The sequence below is a fragment of the Prionailurus viverrinus genome, unplaced genomic scaffold, assembly GCF_022837055.1.
Source record: "Prionailurus viverrinus isolate Anna unplaced genomic scaffold, UM_Priviv_1.0 scaffold_39, whole genome shotgun sequence".
In the NCBI taxonomy this organism is placed as follows: Eukaryota; Metazoa; Chordata; class Mammalia; order Carnivora; family Felidae; genus Prionailurus; species Prionailurus viverrinus.
The window spans coordinates 591,265-605,248 of NW_025927607.1; the positions used below are offsets into that span (position 1 = coordinate 591,265).

Sequence of the window (13,984 nt, forward strand, 5' to 3'; positions counted from 1 at the left end):
CGTCTCCCTCTCTCTCTGCTCCTCCCCTGTTCACACTCTGTCTCTCTCTCTCTCAAAAATAAATAAACATTCAAACAAACAAACAAACAAACAAACTGAGAGAAAAAATGTGCTCCACGTCCTGAGCCTGGATGCCTTGCTTCTCTTGTTCACAGTCACTTCTCTGGCTCCTTGAAGTCTGTCTGGCTCACGGTGGCTGCCCAATCATTATTTATTGAATGGATGCTTTTCCTCCAGCCATGAACGAGTGTCCCCTCACTGTGTTGTGTCAGTGTCTGGTCTTGCAAATGTTTTATATTACCAATTCTTATAATATTTTTATATTATAAACTTCGCTAAAGGATTACAGTATTGCTTCGTTTTGGTTTTAATTTACTTCTCTTTGAGTTTGACCAATTTTGTGTGTTTATTAGCAATTAAAGCAAAAAGCATGCATTCTTCTGCTCTAACCCCTCCAATGGCTTCTTGTATCCCTTGAAATAAAATCCAAAGTTCTTCCCCAAGCCTCCAAAGCCTTCCATGATCAAGTGCCTGGCTATTACCTCTACGACCCATTGTCTCACCCACCACTCTCCTCCTTGCCCGTTTGCTCCAGGCACAGTCGTCTTATTTCTGGTCCCTCTGCCTGGAATGTTCTTCCCCCACCTCTGCGCATTTCTTGCTTCCTCCTTCTTTCAGGGAGCTACCCACTTTCACCTTATCAGCAAGGTTGACCCTGAGCCTCCTCATCTAAAATAGCACCTGCCAGTCTACCCAGCCTTGTTTTCCTTCCAATCACTTGGTTGTCTGAATAACATCTGATGTTATATTGCATTCACTTACTGTTCTGTGTAATGTCACACCCCCTCGAATGCCAGCTACACCCCAAGACCAGAACAGTGTCTGACATAACGTATCCCCGTACATACTTGTGCGATCAGTGAGTTTGGTTTTCACCTTCCCTGAAATGCCCATTCATGCCCCTTCCCTTTTCATTCTAGCCATTGGTGTGGAGACAGATTAATCCACCTTGTCACGTTTCTGACAAGTATTTTTCCCGGTCGTTCCTGATATTTTAATTGTTTTGTGATCTTTTTAATGAACAGGAGCTTCCGTTTTCTATGTAGACAGCTTTGCAATCCTTTCCTTGCATCCTGCCCCTCAGCAGGTAATTATTTAGCTAATCCTCTTTCCTAGGTTTTGAAGGTTTCCTCTCATACACTGAATTCTGTAATCCATCTGTAACTGATACCTGGTTAACATGGGAGGTAAAGATCCCTTCTTTTCCCCCAATTAGCCGGTTTTAGCAAATCCCCAACATGCAATAATTCTTCATTTTCCACAAACTCACAGGCCTTCCTTTACCATAGGTTAAATCTTCATATATTCTACAGTCTGTTGCTGAGTATGTAGTCTGTCGATTATATAATGGAATGGTTTTTGTTACGTTTATGTATTTATTTGGAGAGAGAGAGAGAGCAGAAGCAGGCGAGGGGCAGAGAGAACGGGAGACAGAATCCCAAGCAGGCTCCATGCCATTCACGCAGGGCCCGATGTGGGGCTCGAACCCCCAAACTGTGTCATCATGACCTGAGCCGAGATCAAGGTTGGCTGCTTACCGCACGGTGCCACCCAGGCGGCCCGATTATATCATGTAATCTTATGAGCACTAACCCTGCAGCCAGCCTATGTGGGTGTAAATCCTGAACCTACCAATTGCTAGCTGTGTGAACTTGGAACCATACTTAACTGCTCTGTGGCATGGCTTTTGTCATCTGCAAAATGTGGGTGACAATAATACAAAGTGGCCACTTTGTAGGTCCCAAAGGCTAGCAAACACCAGCCATTTCATACGGTTAAACACAATACCTACCTCACAGGCTTGTCTCGGGGATTCAATTAATTGATGAAGGTCAAGTGCTCAGAAGAGGGCCCGTTGCCACGGACATTGGTTGTTTGCTCATATTAGAGCAAGTACCCCTCCTCGTTAGGATTCCCTCTAAAAATCCCCCAGCCACATTCATCTTTTTATTCGTCCAGATGTACGTTGAAATCATGTGCTCAGTTTCAGATAAGTCTTCTGGAACTCAGGGTGGGCTTGCATTGAGGTGATCAGTTCATTTGGGGAGCCCTGGCGGCTGTAAGACTCCTGTTCTCTCCAGCCATGGGCTGGTCTCCAGCTGACTCCAGTCTCTTCTGATGTTTCTGCACAGAGTTGAGGGGGAGCAGGGTGAAGCATCTGGGAACTCTCCCGCCTGGAGGGAGAGTCCGGGGGAGGGAGGGGGGGTTCTGACCTCAGGGCTGGGGGGGGAGGGCGCAGAGGGGGTCATCTTACTAAATCATCATTCCAAGACCAAGGCACCCCTGCCAGAAAGAAATCATGCCAATGGGAAAATTTCCCGAAAGCATCATCAAATTCCTCCAGCCGAAACAGTGGCAGAACAGGGGTGTTGGCCGGCTGCAGGCTTAATGTGCTGAATTGCTTGGAACACGAGGGCTCTGACGTCACCAAGGACTTGGCTAAATGTCTCCAAATTAGGTTGAAAACCCCTCCATTTACTTGGCTGTCAGGCGGCTGCAGCAGAGTAATGTGGGTGGAAAGACCATTGTCTTTAGTAGTAGTTATTAGTATTGTTAGTATTCACTCATTTTGAGAAAGCTCCCCAAAGGCCCAAGTGGCTCGGTGGAGAGCAGGGCCAGCACAGCCCCCAGAGCTCAGGGCTTCCCAGGCAGACCACCACGGAGGCCTTCATGTCCCCGAGACCCACGGAGGGCATGGCAGTCCTCAACGCAAGGCAGAGGGATGCCGAACCAAGCAAGTGCCGTCCCAACCTTTGCAGAGAGGGAGGTGTCTCTGAAGAGAGAGAGAGAGAGAGAGAGAGAGAGACCATCCATGAAGGGGGCTCCTTGCCAGCTCTAAGCGTGGGTGCCCTGCCAGCTGTGTTTCCACAGTAGCCACCCCAGCGGCTCAGCTCAAGTGGGTGACATTGTAGGCCCTGGGGGCCCAGTCACTCCTCCACAGACCCCTGCGGAGCTGGGAGAGGTGTTCGTGAATGTCCACTCATCCGTGGCCTCTGCCCAGGCGCCCTCACCCTGCGTACCTTTCTTGCCTGTGCTGGAGGGGAAGAGGGCCTTGCCATGAGCCTCGGGGCGCACTGGGCTCCCCGTGCCGGAAGTGGCTGTCTTGCCTGGACTCTGAGTGCCCAAGGGTGTGTATGGCCCCCAGGGGCCTGTTGGGTCCCCCATGCCTAGCACAGTGCCAACAGACCCATTCTCAACTGGCGGCTGTTCCCATCTCCTCGAGGGCTCTTCTGTCGCGTGTACCTCTGGCATTCGTGGGACAGTCCTGTACCACAAGGACCGTGGTCCCACCAAGGCCAGTCTGGGTGGAGGCGCTCTGCAAACAGGTGGTGCTGGGGTCCGCAGAGGGCAGCCTGCAGAGGCGCTCTTAGGAGCCCAGGGCGTTGCTACAGTCTCTCCTCTTGTCCCCGGGGAGGCCTCCACTCCACTGCACAACTGCCTTCTGGAGGGAGAGAATAATTAGGGGGAAGAATGGAAATCTCCCGACTTTACAAATGTGGCTTTGCAAAATGAGGCAGGAAGACAGATCTGTCTTCACTATTATTCATTAAGGCAAGTCCTTTATAAATCCCAAATTAACAATTTCTCACTTAAAGATGGGCGATTATCATTCTTTTCTGGCAATTTATAGCTTTCAAAATGCCGAAATATGGAAATTATTGGGGAGAAAATTCCAGCCATGGTCATGGAAAATGGGGATCCGCTTCAAAACTATTGATAAACATTTGAAACAGGATCAATACTCTGAAGTCTAACAGCAATAATCACATGCCTGTATGTGGCATGGCTGTCTCGGCAAGTTCCAAACGACCCCACGGGGGTCAACAGTCTGGACGGCACAGAGCCCCCACGTTACTGGAAAACCCAGGGATTCGCGTAGCCAGGTTTCACACAACTCGGAGATCCTTTGGCCAAGGACGGTCGCACCACCACGTTTACAGTCTTCTCAGTTTTGCAATGTTCCTACCGGCTTCTAAATAATCCCACCAGACACCTCTGGAGGGAGATGGTGTCTGTGCAAAGGAGTCACCGCACATATTAGGAATGATGAAGGCCTTTCCGAAATGAGACTTCATGTCATTTGTCATGATTTACGCATCCACGGAGCCCTTGCCTGCTGGCGTCTCGCTGAAAACCAAGAACAGACAGAGCAGGACTCCCGCGTCTAGCCACAGTCAGCCCCGCGGGCTGCCAACTCTGGGCCCGGGGTAGCACCAGACGTGTTGAGGTGGTCTTCGAGGGCTAAGGAGGGGTCATCTTACTGACTGAGTCCCAGGCGGTCTGAGTCCGAAGCTGTGCACCCCGCCAGAAGTGGGCTCTCCCATGGCCCTGACGTCACCGTGCACCTCACCTGTGTTACGTCATTAACCTCCCCAGAAGACATCTTGAAGGCTGCACCCTGAGTGGGTCATCGGGTGAGGAAACAAAGGTTCAGATGGGTGGACTGGTTTGGTCCAGTTTAGCTCAGGGGAGTCTCTACCAAGATCTGACCGCTCTTCCCGTGCCAAGTTCAAAGAGAGATGCTGGCTTCTGTTAAGAAAAAGGGAAACTTGAAACAGGACCAAGCACCCCCAGCCCCCACCACACCACCCAAACGCTTTCCCTCCCCTGGCCTCCACCTCCCACCCTCTCCCCAGCAGACCGGTGGCTCCGCCCCTGACAAGGGGGCCGGTGGTGGTGTCCTCAGCACCCAAGGCTTGTGGAGAGAGAGAGAGATCGGGGTTTGGAGTGATCCAGGACAGAACCCCCTGCCAGCTCCACCTTGCTTGAGGCCCCTTTCTCGCGGGGTGTAGCTACTACCTCTGCAGACAGGGGGCCCCACCCCTGCCTCCCCAGCGGCTGCGAATTGAGAGCCCGCAGGGAAAGCGCTGAGTACAGAGTCCCCGCCGTTGCTTCTAGGCCCCAGCTAGCTACCTGGCTGGCGCGGCCAACGAGGTGTTCTGGAAGCTTCGACACAGAACCACCAGCTCGGTTTCAGACGGTCCGGGCTACACCGACCCCTGCCCGCAGGGAGGCGAGTCCAAGGCCTGGTGGGGTCACCTCCCCTCCTCCCACCCCCCCTACCCCCCACCCCCACCCCGCGCGCTCCCAAACCCCTTGTCTCCTTCCATGGTGTGGCCGGGCTCGGCTTTTGTCATTCAGAGCCAGGGCCGCGCTCCCACCCTGGGGTCAGGCGGCCACTTCCAAACCCCCAAAGCGCTCAGCTCGCTGCAGGGTCGCCGCACCAGGTGCTCAGGCCGCAGTCGGGCTGGGGGCGGGGACAGAGGGAACGCGCGGGGGATCTGAGTGACCAGAGCCCCGGCCGGGGGTGGGGGTGGGGGCGAGGGTGGGGGAGGGCGGCTTAACGGGATCAGGTTGGTGTAATCCCATTTCAGCCTTTGTCCTTCTGACGGCCGCGGAGACCGAGCTGGGGGGCCGGGCCCTTTAAGAAGACGCGCGGCCACACCAGAGACAGACCAGCACGACAAAGGCCCCGAGGGATCCAGTGGCGGGAAATCAGGAGATGAAGGCGGGTGGAGGAGGGAGGGTGGGCGCCCAGCGTGACGTCGCCTCCAACGCTGGGCCCTGCCTCAGGCATTAGCCTGGACCCCAGGCCGCTCTCTCTGGCCTTGGGCGCGCCTTTGGGCAGGGCCCCCGACTGCGGGCGCAGGACCCGGGGTCGTTACCCCAGCCAGGCCGCGCGGGCTCGTGAATCGCACGCGGGATGGGCGGCCGCGCCCACCGACGGCCTCCCTGCCCCCTTCGGGCTCTGAGCTGCGGGGCCGACGGGGGGTGGGGTGCGGGTTCGACCCCACCTGCTCCTCTGTCCCTTGAGGCCCCAGGGGCGCACGTTGGTTCGGGCAGGACAGACCCTCCTCGCGCCCTGATGGCCTCTCCCTGAGCTGCCCGGGCCTCAGCTTTCCCCTCCCTAGACCAGCGCGTCGCCAGCTCCGGGGCTGACACGCGGAGTCCTCGGGGCCTGTTGCAGGCAGAGCGCAGAGGGTGGGCCTGCGCGCGGCGGTGGGAGAGGGTAGGCCAGGGCGCGAACACTGGTGCCGCGGCTTCCCGCGGGGGAGGTGGGGGTGTTCGTGGTGAGCCGCGGAGGGGGTCATCCCAGAGACCAGAGTGGGCGTGGGGGGTGCGCCCGCACGATGGAGGTCGGGGGTGTGTGGGGAGATCTCAGAGGCCAAACGGGGCGAGGGGACACGGACCACGGGGTGGGGGGTGGGGGCCGGAGATCAGACTCTGGGCCTCCGCGCAGCGGAGAAGAAACAGGGTGGGGCACAGAGGCGCAGGCCCCTCGAAGGGGCGTCCGGCGGTCCACGAGTCGGGGGAGCCCCGAGGCGCAAACCCGAGTGCGCAGTGGGCGCTCGACTTCGAATGGCACCCGGAACGGCATCTTGGGTTGCTCCAGTGGGGTGGGACTCTGGAACTCCTGAGCCCGGGATCCGGGAAAACCGAGAAACTCGGCGGGGCCGGGCTAGACGGAGCCGGTTAAGCGCACAGCTGCAAAGACGCTACCACTGCACGCCCACACCCACCCGTGCGCACACATCACACCCGTGCTCGCCGTAGAGCCCACCGCGTGGGGAGGGGGAGGCGCTCGCAGGGACCTTGGGGTCCGAGCTAGAAGGCTCAGCGCCCTCGGGGCAGTACCACTCGCTGGCCGGAGGGGCTGCGATTGAGGGGCAGCCTCGCTCGGTCTGGGGGCAGGGGTTCCTGAGACCCAACTTGGGCGTTGACCGTGGCGCTCTCGCCCCACCGGCGCGGGCCTCGCCGGGCATCCACGGCTGCGGGCCTGTCCCCTCCTCCGGGCGCGGAGCTGGCGGGGCGCGCCCCGGGTCAAGTGCGCCGCCCACCCCGCGCTCCCCCCTCCCCCCGTGCCACCAGGCTGGGCCGCAGCGCCGGCAGGACACTCTAGGCCCAGTCACCCCAGTCCTCGGCCAGTCGGGAGCACGCGCTCCCTGACCTTTCCCCCAAAGCCACGGAGGGTGGAAGTCAGCTTAGGTCTCTCACTTCTGAACTATTCAAATAGGCAATCAATTTTTATGATGTAATTTATAATTTATGCAGGCTGTCTTCATACATATGGTGTTGCTTTTGTGTGTCGGGGTTTAGGTGCTTTATTACTCTGACGGTGTGATTTGCATTCATGTTTGGTTACTAAGATCATATTTCTCCTGTTTACACCATAAGGGCCCAAAATGAAGATGGATGCCTCCTCCCTTCGCCTGGGGCCGCTCCCGGTACACCCCAGACCGCAGCTCCCCCCTAGACCCCCAGAGCCCCGCTACCCAAGGGCCCCGGTGCGGCCGAGCTTAGGGGGAAAGAGGCCCTGACTGCCGGGGCCTTCCAGGAAACCCCGGGACTCCAGAGGGTCCAAGCAGGCCGCCTGCTCAGACTGCGTGCGCTTGAGCAGAGTCCTGGGGTCTCCGGGGACAGAAACAGAGGCCTGTGTAAGGGAGCCTCCTTCCCAGGGAGGCCGTGGCTGGGCGCGGGCAGGCCACTCAGCTGCGTTGTCACTCGAGTTCCCCACAGGCGAGAGGAGAGCGAACAGAGGATGACTCTACTGCAGGGCCTTCGGAAGCCGGGCTCCAGCCTTTTGGGGACAGCCACTGGGGTCCAGGAAGGCCCAGGATCTGGGAAGCTGGTGACCATCAGAGTGCCCCCCCCCCCGCCCACCGGGCTTCCAGAGCATCCAGAACCCCCCTGCCAAGGGGGTGGGTGAGCGACTCCGCTTGGGACAGGCCCGGGGCAGAGGGAGCAGCAGCGGAGGCCCGGTGCTAGCCAGACACAGCCGAAGTGATTAAGCCAATTAAGCTCGAACAAACAGACGCAAGGCTAAGCGAGCTTTGACCCCAAGAGAACCAGCGTCTTGGAATGCAGGTGCTTGGGCCAGCAGCAGGCCCAGTGCGAACTATGCTCAGACAGCCGTAGACTCGGGATGATCTCGGAAGGCACACCAGGCCTGGAGGGCCCCCACTCCACCCCACCGCACGCTATCTAGTTGAAAATGTCCTGCACAGAACCATCCTGGGGGCTGAAGACTGGGAGGCGAAAGCTGGGTGTAGAAGCAGGTGTCACATCTCAAAAATTCCCTCATGGGCTGGGGTTGGGGAAGATTCAAGCCCCGGTCCAGGTCCAGGCCGCTCCAAGGATATCCCCAGCCCCTGCAGGGAGGGGAGGAGGAGGTTGCTTGGGGCCCAAGACCAATCTCAAGAGGGCTCTGCTCAAGGACCATACGGATCTGGCTTTGAGTTTTCAAAGTACCCTTGGTTCTCCAAAGGATGGGGGTCTCCCAGCTCGCGGGAGAGCTAGGGCAGAGGGTGGGGTGGCTGTTCCTTTGCCCCCCTCCACTACATAACCCCGCTCAGGTTGGTGGACCGGGGTGTGGACAGCCTGGGGGGGGGGGTGCTCTAGCGGATGGTTGAGGGCACAGGGCCGTGGCACTCCCAAGCGTAATTATTTGATCTGCAGATGTAAGTGGAATTTATTGTAACAACAAATATAGTGATGTCAAAACCCAACCTTGGATTAAAGCCGGCAGCCAAAGGGGAAGTGTATTAATTTCCAACAGCATCTCAGGCCAGAGCCTATTAGAACAAGCTATTCTTCAGGCCCCCCCATCAGAATTAATCATTGGGAGTTAATTTGAAGCTCAGACAAGTTGCTGTTAATTTAGTGCAGGGAGGACGGGATGGAATAAAAAGCTGAGGTGCTGGCCGAGCCTCGTGGGTCTCATTAATCAGCCAGCTGAGACGGCCTGGCTTGATTACAATTTGCAAAAAAATTCATTAGGGCCCGGGCGATTGACAATTTTTCTCTCTGCCTGTGATGTGACTCATTAGGCAGCCAAATGAAAGCCATGATGACGGCCATGATGACAGCGGCCATCAAGCTCCCGCTTGTTTATCTTCCTCCCCTCGGCCTGTCTCCCGGGCCTCGGCCTCGGCACCGGGCTCTCGGGGGCGCCCCGGCATTCAGGGGTTGGGGAGGAGGAGGGGCAGCTTCCCCAGAGGGCAGAGGGGCTGGTGGTGGTGCCACCTCTGCAAGGCTGGGGGAGCCCCAGGCCCTGTCCTCCTGCCCCCAAAGTGCAGCTAGGGAGGGCCGGGGAGTGTGGTCCCCCCTATCCTCCCCCGGGGGGGTGAGGATTCCTGAAGGTGCCCCCAGTTTCTAGGGAACTTCACTTCCCCGCAGGGTTTGTGTGGCCAAGGCTCTGGGTCCCTCTGTGCCCTCCATCCGTACCACGGGCTTTTGGAGAAGATGGGTAGGAGTTACACCTGTTACCCTGAAAAGGTATATGGGAGGTGGGGGCCCTCCAGAATCTGCCGGGGTGGGGGGTATCCCGCTCTCGAGATCCAGCGATCTTCCCCCAGGCCAAGAGTGCCGAGTGGGGGCCCCCCGCCGGGGAGGCCGCCGCTCCCCCGGTTCTGCGACTGGGACCCTGCACCACCAGCCGCTGTTCCGCCGGGGCGCAGACCCCTCCCGGCCAGGGACCGGCTGGCTCAGGTGTGCGGGGTGGGGGCGGGGGAACGGGATGTGGTGGGGGCGGTGTCTCCGCTGGCCTCAAATGCACGGTAGCGGCGTGTGGCCAGGGGAAACCAGCCCCAAGCAGATGACGCTCACGGGCGATCAGGGCGCGCTCACCGGCGGGCCACTGGCGGGATCAGGGGGAGCGGCCGGGCCTCGCGGACCAGGCGCCAGGGCAGGGAAAGGCCCCAGGGTTCTAGGTGGGGGACAGGAAGGAGCCCCCAAGCTCTCCGCGCCCCGCAGAGCCGGCTGAGGCCTTCGGAGGACCGGCCACTCCGTTTTATTGTGCTCAAAACCCAAGTCTGGGCCATCTTCCGCCGCTGGAAGTCTTGGGAACAGCGGCGGGAAACGGTGACTTGGTCGCGTCCGTCCCTCACCTTGTGCCCGAGTGCCGGTGGAGGCCTCAGTCCCCGCGTAAATTGAGCCAATACGAGTATTGACCTAGGGCGACGAGTTCCCCCTTCTTGGGCTGAGAGAGCCGCGGTGGGTACCGCGCGCGGCGGCTTCGGCACCCGCTCCCCACCGGCGAGGCCGAGGCCGGGGAAGCCTCTGGCTTCTCTTCGCCCTTCGGGCTGCAGGTTTGCTGGCCGCGGCCAGGGCTCTGGAGCCGCGCTCGCTCACTCTCGCTCGCCCGCTCCACGCCCCCCGAGCACCCCGGGCCTGCCCACGACTATCTCCAGGGGGCCTGGCCCGGCGCTTCGGGGTCGGGAAAGGAGCGGGCGTCCCGGGCTGGGCTCCGGCGGTGGGGGGGTGGGGTGGGGTGGGGAGCGGGACAGGGGGTCGGGGCACGCCCCGCCCGCGCCCCGTGGGCCTCCGGGCCGTGGCGGGGAGCCGCCCGGCTCTCAGGCACCCCCGCGGGCCCGCCGCCCACCCGCCGGCCTTCCTCTTCCCTTCCCCCGCTTTGTGCTGCCGACCGCCCCGGCGCCCTCGGGGTGGGGCGGTGGTCGGGTCCCGCCCCTCCGACCCCGCCCGCCGAGGGAGGTGCCCGGCCCGCTGGCGCTCACGGCCCGCCTCCGCCTCCGCGCGGAGCGCTGCCCGGAAGCCCTGCTCGGTTTGGTGGGTTTCTGCGCCTGTCGGAAGATAACGCCCGGAGCCTGATTTATGGGCCCTCGGCCCAGCCTGGGGAGCGAGCACCGCTTCTTTTCGGATCGGGGATGTGTGGGGGGGAACGCGTCTCCTCCCTGGCTGGGGTCGATTTAGAGCATCGGGAGTTAGTGAAAAGCCGCCAGTACCCGCACTCGCTTTCCCTCCTCCGGGCGCCCGCCTCTTACTCTGGCCCAAGTTTGCCAGCCTCCTAGGTAGTGATTAGACCATGCAAAAGGGGGAGATGTCAGCTTTCTCAGGTGAAAGTTAGGCTCCCTGAAATTTATAACCCAGCTAGAGCTCTTGCTCGCCAATTAGAAACCTGGGAAGGTGCGGGGTGTGTTGTGTCCCGCCAGCCTGCGGAGACCAGGACGGGGGACTTTGATCCAGTGCTGGTCCCAGACCAGCTGCCTGGCCATTCTGCCGTGGTGCCCTGTAAACACTGAAATCTAGACACACTCACGAGACCCAGAGATTGGTCTTTTTTTTTTTTTTCCTTCTCTCTCTCTCTCCTTTTTATTATTCACAAGACTGCGATTGTTTAAATGTCATAACTTATAAGAAAATAAGCTACATTGAAATAAATTAAACACAACAGAGACGTGCTTCCAAACATGGCTCAGATAGGATGTGCAACCCCAGGAAAGAACGCCAAGCAAAACCAAAGCAAAGCAAATTTCCAGGCTGCCCCCAAAACATCTGCTTTTCGGTCAACTTAAAACAAAAACAAAAACAAAACCAAAAACAAACAAAAACCAAAAAAATAAAAAAAAAAACCCAAACAGAAACAAAAACGAGGGTTTGTTCTTCAGTGTTATGTTTACCTTTGGAAAAGTATGGAAAGGTGGCTGCTATCCGTGGAGGATTACAGCAGAGGTTCTGTTTTCTTCTGGAATGTGAGTGGAGAATATTACAGGGCAGTTTGGTCCTCTAACTTTCAAAATACTGCAGCTGAGATCCAGTTTATATAGATATCTATGTACAAAGTAGGATAGTATAATAAATATTTACTGTGTCATCAGGTACAGCTGTAGTCCCTTCGAAAGCAGTCTTCAGCCTTCTGAATGAATATACTCTCAGTGTGCTTGGGATGTCCAAAGTTGGGTGTGTGTGTGTGGGGGGGGGGGTGACTTTGAGTTTTGCTTCAAACATGGCAGAGGCCACCGTGGTTTCCTTCCAGAGCTGTAGCTTCTCCAACGGCGGTCCAGGCCCTGGCTCTCCCTGGGCCCTCAGGGTCGGGCCTGCTCCAGCTGCTGATGCTGACTTCTGATCGCGAACCTGCTGACGTGGACGGGGATGGGGACGACGATCTTGGGGTTCCTGGAGGGCTCCCCTGTCTTGGAATTGGCGTTGCCAGCCTTCACCCGTTTCCACTTGGCCCGGCGGTTCTGGAACCAGATTTTCACTTGCACCTCGCTGAGTTTGAGGGCGTGGGCGATCTGCGAGCGCTCGGTCAGCGACAGGTACTTTTTGCAGTGGAACTCCTTCTCCAACTCCAGCAGCTGCTCACTGGTGAAGGCAGTCCGCCGCCGCCGGTTCTTGCCCGTGGACGTGGTGCTGCCCGCGGCGCCGCCGCTCGGCGGGGCCTCCTCCAGCCCGTGGCCGGGGTCTTCCTCCTTGTGAGCCGCCTGGCCGGTCAGATTGTCATCCGAGCTGTAGTCCAGATCGCTCTCCAGCGAGAAACTCTCCTCCTTGCCCTTCGGGTCGTCTTCCACCTTTGACTCGTCTTTCCCTTGCCCTCTGACAGCCCCGACTGAAAGCAAAACCAAACGGCGTTTTATTACATTTCGCACACTGGCCTTCTTCCCTTCCCACCGCCACTCGGGCCTCCCCCGCCCTTAGCGGATTGTCTTTCTATGACATTAACACATTGTGATTTCCTGGCCTTTGAGGGGTAGAGAAGGGGGGGGGGGCGTGAGAAAGCTCAAAGGAGGAGAGGAGACAGGACAGGCGACGGCCCTTTGCCCAGAACCATCACTCAAGGGGCCGCCAGGCCGCGTCTGCACCCTCCCAGCCTCCGGCAGCTTAAGGCAGAAGTAACAGGAGGCGTGAGGCCCAAGAGAGCAGCATCCTCTTTGTCCCCGGGGTGGGGGCTGGGTGAGGACTGAAGGGGGAAATTCACGATCCATCTTGCCTCCCCCCACCCCCCAGTGAAGATTCATTGAACCTCGATTTCATCGCAGCCAAAGTGAGGCCACAGGGAGGTGGAGATCCCAGACCGGGTCTTTTTTTTTTTTTTTTTTTTTTTTTTTTTTTTGAGGCAGATGATGTTGGCGAAAGGGAAGTTTTGTAGCCTTAGGAGAAGTTCCCACAAGACACCCCAACACACACGCAGACGCACAGCCTCCCGGGAATCGGCTTCTCCCGGGCAAGCACCAAGCCCAGTGAAGGGGGTTAATAGGTCTGGGCGCCCCTGAGCACACGCACGGTTGAGACGCACAGCCCAACCCGCCACCCCTAAAGGTTGAAACTCATCCAGGACCCCAGGTCACGGCGCGCGGGAGGGGGGACAGACTCCTCCAAACTCGCCGCCGGACAGACGAACAGCCGCCCGGCGCAGCAGCTGGCCCCGAGGGCTAAATGCTACTACCCCTAAGCCCTAGCTTGTTGCTCGGCTCTAAATGCCCCCCGGAGGCCTCGCGGCACCGCTCGGCCGCGTCCTCCCGCTGCTCCGGAGAGGGGGGCCGGGGCGGGGGGTCGTGTGGGGGGCTTGGCCTCGCCCCCTCTGCGCCCGCGGGAACCCGGAGCGGGCTCGCCCCCGCCCCCCCTCCCGCCCCCGCGCCCCGGCCGCGCGCGCCGCCGACTCACCGAGCGACGCCTGCACCGCCTCGGCCGCGGAGAAGGCGAGCAACGAGCCCTCCTTGGCCAGGAAGGCTTTGCCGTCCTCAGTGTCGGCTTGCAGCGCCTCAGCCTTGTCGAAGTTGCCGCCACCCGGCAGCGGCTGCGGCGCGAACTTGCGGGCGGCCGCCGCCTCCTGGTGCTGGGGAGACGCGGAGAAGCCTCCGGGCAGCGTAGCCATGAGCGTGGAGGTGAGCGCCATGCCCTGCGCCAAGCTGGAGCAGAAGCCGGTGGGCAGGCTGGGGATCTGGTGGTGAGGGTGCGCGGGCGGCAGCGCGGGCTGCAGCGCGGCCTGGGGCAGCGCGGGAGGCGGCGGCGGCGGCGGCGGCAGCACCACCGGCCGGTAGGGCATAAACATGGGGTAGCCGGTGTAGACGAAATGGCCGGGGCTGGGCTGCGGCGGGCTGCCGATCAGCGAGTCTATGCTGAAGGCGGTACTACTCCCCAGCGGGCGCTGCATCATCATCAGCGACGGCGGGAACGCTGCGCTCAT

At 59.2% G+C, this 13,984-nt stretch overlaps 1 protein-coding gene across 2 annotated transcripts; it reads right to left on the minus strand.

The window, feature by feature from the left end:
* Positions 1–11,453: 11,453 nt before the first annotated feature.
* GBX2 (gastrulation brain homeobox 2) lies at positions 11,454–13,984 on the minus strand. Of its 2 annotated transcripts, none has more exons than XM_047846575.1 (2): positions 13,462–13,984; positions 11,454–12,406 (listed from the first exon to the last, which is right to left on the minus strand). In XM_047846575.1, exons 1-2 carry the CDS (start codon positions 13,982–13,984, stop codon positions 11,883–11,885), a joined length of 1,047 nt encoding a protein of 348 aa, XP_047702531.1. In that variant the 3' UTR covers positions 11,454–11,882. The 2 variants fall into 2 exon arrangements, with proteins under 2 accessions (XP_047702531.1, XP_047702533.1); XM_047846577.1 differs by having other exon boundaries at positions 12,211–12,406; positions 13,395–13,984.

Bases quoted from the DNA above. Each gene is read 5' to 3' on its own strand.
- GBX2 (XM_047846575.1), bottom strand. From the start codon at position 13,984: ATGAGCGCAGCGTTCCCGCCGTCGCTGATGATGATGCAGCGCCCGCTG. The intron at 12,407-13,461 runs GTGAGTCGGCGG...TTTTGCTTTCAG, and splicing joins GGCGGTGCAGGCGTCGCTCG to TCGGGGCTGTCAGAGGGCAA.